The 3883-nt window shown below is 33.4% G+C and overlaps 1 protein-coding gene across 1 annotated transcript; it reads right to left on the reverse strand.

The window, feature by feature from the left end:
* Positions 1-1435: 1435 nt before the first annotated feature.
* On the reverse strand, positions 1436-2477 carry LOC126778263 (uncharacterized). Its single transcript, XM_050501753.1, has one exon. It carries the CDS (start codon positions 2474-2476, stop codon positions 1670-1672), a length of 807 nt encoding a protein of 268 aa, XP_050357710.1. The 5' UTR covers position 2477; the 3' UTR covers positions 1436-1669.
* Between the last annotated feature and the right edge of the window lie 1406 nt (positions 2478-3883).

Consider the following 3883-nt stretch of genomic DNA (forward strand, 5'->3'; position numbering starts at 1 on the left):
ATTACTTTATACATTGACAGGTAAAAGGCTCCTCTCCTATTAAGGAGAATTAAGGCAACCGTAAAATATATCATTATTGGAGTATATTTCAACACGCGTGTACAGTGTGGGGTCACGAAGCCCTCGCGATGTCTCCTTCATTGCTTGAGATGAATTTTAAACACCATTAAAACTAGCTACTTAGCTGGATTTGGACCTTTCCTTAAAGACGTGTCCATCCAGGAGGCCGTCTCCTTACTCCTCGCTAGAACGGACAAAGCTTAGAAAATATTCCAACACGCAATTCAACTGCGTTTTTGTCGAAGAACTCGCGATTTATGTTTTCATTGTGATAAAAATATTAATTTCTGTTATAAGAAGGAAAACGTCGTGAGGAAACCTACATGTATCATATGAAAATCGCACAGGTAAATATATCCAGAAACTTGCACGAAGCTCCATAGCCCTCGAAAGAAGACAAGGCGTTACTCCTCAATTTATGATCTACAGGCTTTTAAAATTTTAAAATCGCACCTTTATATATAAATAGCGATTATATACCTATATACATATAAGAAACTTCAGTATCATTGAAGGCATCACAAAGCAATAATTAGCCTTTATAGAATTTTATCTCAAATGATTTTACTTGTACCATCATATTATAATCGTTAAATCTTTACGCCTCATATATTTCATGTATATTTCACGATGCAAACATTTTTAAGCTTTAATTCTGCGTTTATAAGAGTTATAATTCCATGATGAGACATCAATTATAATACGTTAATTCTTAACAGTCTATAACCTTTGTATAATGAGTTACTTTTCTTTACATGGTATAAAAGATAATGTTGTATTGGAATGTAGTCTTTATTTGTATTAAAATAAAGGGAAAATTTCTATGCAGGATGTTAGCAAAGATGGATGGCATATCCGCTTTTCCTATAGCTTTTACCGTACCTTCTCTCATTAATCTTGTGTACAATTTCTTTTAAATTAGCCTCATTTTTCTATCATCAGTATTAAATCAAAGGCTTTTTCCTTATATAATGTGTTGTATTTATAAAAGTATCAAGAATATTAGATTTAATTAAACATTTACAAATGCGAAATAGTAATTATGTATATGCATATTTTATAATTATTACTACTAAACTATTGTGTAATATAAATATCAAGAAGATTGTTGTTAAAATAAAAAAAAAAACATAACAATTGTTTATTATTTAATATTCATAATAATCTCTTTGTTTTTTATTAATAAATTAATATAAAGCGAGAAACACTTAAAAATAAAATAAATTATATCTTAAAACATACAAATACTGCATTGAAAACATAAATAATATAAAACAAAAACAATCGCAATTAAGACTTAAGGAACAGATGAAATAATTGTGAAAATATAAATAAAAAATATAACAGTTCTTACATATAACTTAAATACATTGAATTACATAATTAAAGCCAGGTACGCATTGAGAAAATTAAAATAAATATATTTATCTAAATTAACTATGTTTAGTTAAATATAAAATACATAAACTATAATATATAGTTACAAATCACCTATAAGGTTTACTTATATATCAATTCAGTCATAAATACGCACATCACATACACAAGAGGAATAAATAATGCAGAGAAATCGTCTTGTAAAGAGGCCATTATACTAGGTCACGGAAAGCTATTGCTTTTGCGCGGAGTAAGCCAAGCTTTGCGCATCTATGGATCTACCCCAGCCCCCGCTGTGCCCGCCACCGCCACCGCCACCGCCACTGCTGTAACCACCGGCGTCACCGCCGTAACCACTCGCACCACCGTAATCGTGACTAGATGTGTGACTTGATGTGTGGTGAGGGTGTGCGACCACTTCGTATGTCACGTGCTTCTGCTGTGACAGGAGCTTCTTCAACCCAATTATCGCTGACAGCACTAACGCAAGCTTTCCAATCAGCAACGCTTTTCCAGCAATAAGCGCTATAGCGCCGATTGCGAGCGGTAATAGAGCCATCATTTTCAACATGACAGCAGCTAGAATGGGACCGAGGATTTTTTGTGCCTTCTTCTTCTTCCCTCTTCCTTCTTCAGAGAGATCATTGTCTTCTGTGAACGATGACACCGTGTCTTCTAACGCTCGACCGACACTCGACACAGTATCAATGACGTCAGAACCCTTAACTTCAACTCTTAAGGAATGCGTTTCGAAGTATTTCTGCATCTTTGTAACTGGGTCTAAAGATCTAGGCGCGCCTGTCTCCGGAGGTACATCGTTCGCTCGCACAACTGTTACCCCGTCGGTAAGTGAAAACGTTTCCTTTTGTCCGATCATCTTGTCCACGTACGAGAAGAATTTGTATTTGAGGCATGCTGTTGAATCTTTTTTGAGGCAGTCGGTGAGGCCTTCGAGCTCGTTGCTCGAATGACTTGTATCTTGGGCGGGAAGAGCGAGGCATGACGCCGCGAGCGTGATAAAAGCGACTGTCTTAAGCATTGCAGCGTTAGAAATAGACTGTGCGCCGGCGCAGCTTGTATCACTTTAAATAGTCTCTCTCCGCACCCCTCGCTTTAGCCCCGTAGAAAAAACCGAAATAAGTTGGACTTTCTCAGTTCGCTAGTAAAAGTGGAGTCCAGGTTTCATAATGTTGCATCGGCGAAAGCCTGTGCGATCACTGTAAAGGTCGTGAACTTGATCATTATGACGCTAAACAGTTATAATATAATGAACCATTAGTCCAGTACAGTTCACAACTGATGACGTTACCGTAACAACGGCTCTGCATCATTTAAAGTTATTCTAGATTATTCCATATATATGGTACGATAGTTTCAATGTAGTGGTTATTTAATAATTATATTGAATATATTAAAGAATAATAAAAATGTTCCCGCAAAATTTTAACTTTTAAAGAGTTTTAGTTATTTTATAATATTATTTTATTATATTCACTTATAAATGTTAAAATGTCAGCCATTTATATAATTGCCCTTAATTTGTATATAAAAAAGTACAATCTTTGTTTTGCAGCTAATAATACATACAAAAGCTTATTCGTTAAAATTGAACAGAAATACAAAAAAAAAACGTTCGAATGAATAATGTTGATATGGTTATTTAATTGTATGCAAAGCTTTCCGTGTATATATAATATATAAAAAGAAGTACAAATAAAATTCATTGTGAATTTTATCAATGCTAAAAATCGTAATAAATTTCATCTTTAAATAAATTTAAAACTCGTGTTAAGAAAACATTCAATAAGGCGTAGTAAAAACGTTTATTAAAAACAACAATATTTTCTTGCTTCGTATAAGAACAAATGGTATGTCAAAAAATGTTGATTAATTCATATATAAAAAAAAGTATACAAACAAACAAGAAATTTTCCTTTCTTCTTTTAAAAATATAGAATGTTTTATCAAAAGTCAAATAGTGTTGCCTACTTCGTTGAAAATTAATATAAAGATTACTACCAAACAAGAATATTTACATTTCGTAGTACATCAATGTTTTAGTAGCAGCGCGTCTCGGCTTCGCACGTGCAGAATAAAAGTCTAAATGCAAATTTTATATTGTAATACATACTTAACTCTATTAGTATTACGCGGCGATCGCGCTACTAAAGCTCCCAGTCAGCATGATTTTTCCCGACATCTTCAAAAATTATCGTAGTACTTCAGCCATTTTACAAAAACTCTAATAAATTATATACTTAAATCATGTATCACTATGTGCATTGGCGAAACCGTATAAGAATCCTTTCGGTAGTTTTTAAGTTTATTGCGCTTAGACGGACAAACGCCGTGAAGGAATTTGTCTTATTATATGTAGTTATAACCGGATTCATTTTATAAATAAACACTAACAAACATAATGATGTTTGGTGCAAACAGGTGAACG

This window comes from Nymphalis io, chromosome 25, assembly GCF_905147045.1.
Source record: "Nymphalis io chromosome 25, ilAglIoxx1.1, whole genome shotgun sequence".
NCBI lineage: Eukaryota > Metazoa > Arthropoda > Insecta > Lepidoptera > Nymphalidae > Nymphalis > Nymphalis io.

What these genes read in the sequence shown, in the direction of transcription:
- LOC126778263 (XM_050501753.1), bottom strand. Translation starts at nt 2,476, where the DNA reads ATGCTTAAGACAGTCGCTTTTATCACGCTCGCGGCGTCATGCCTCGCT.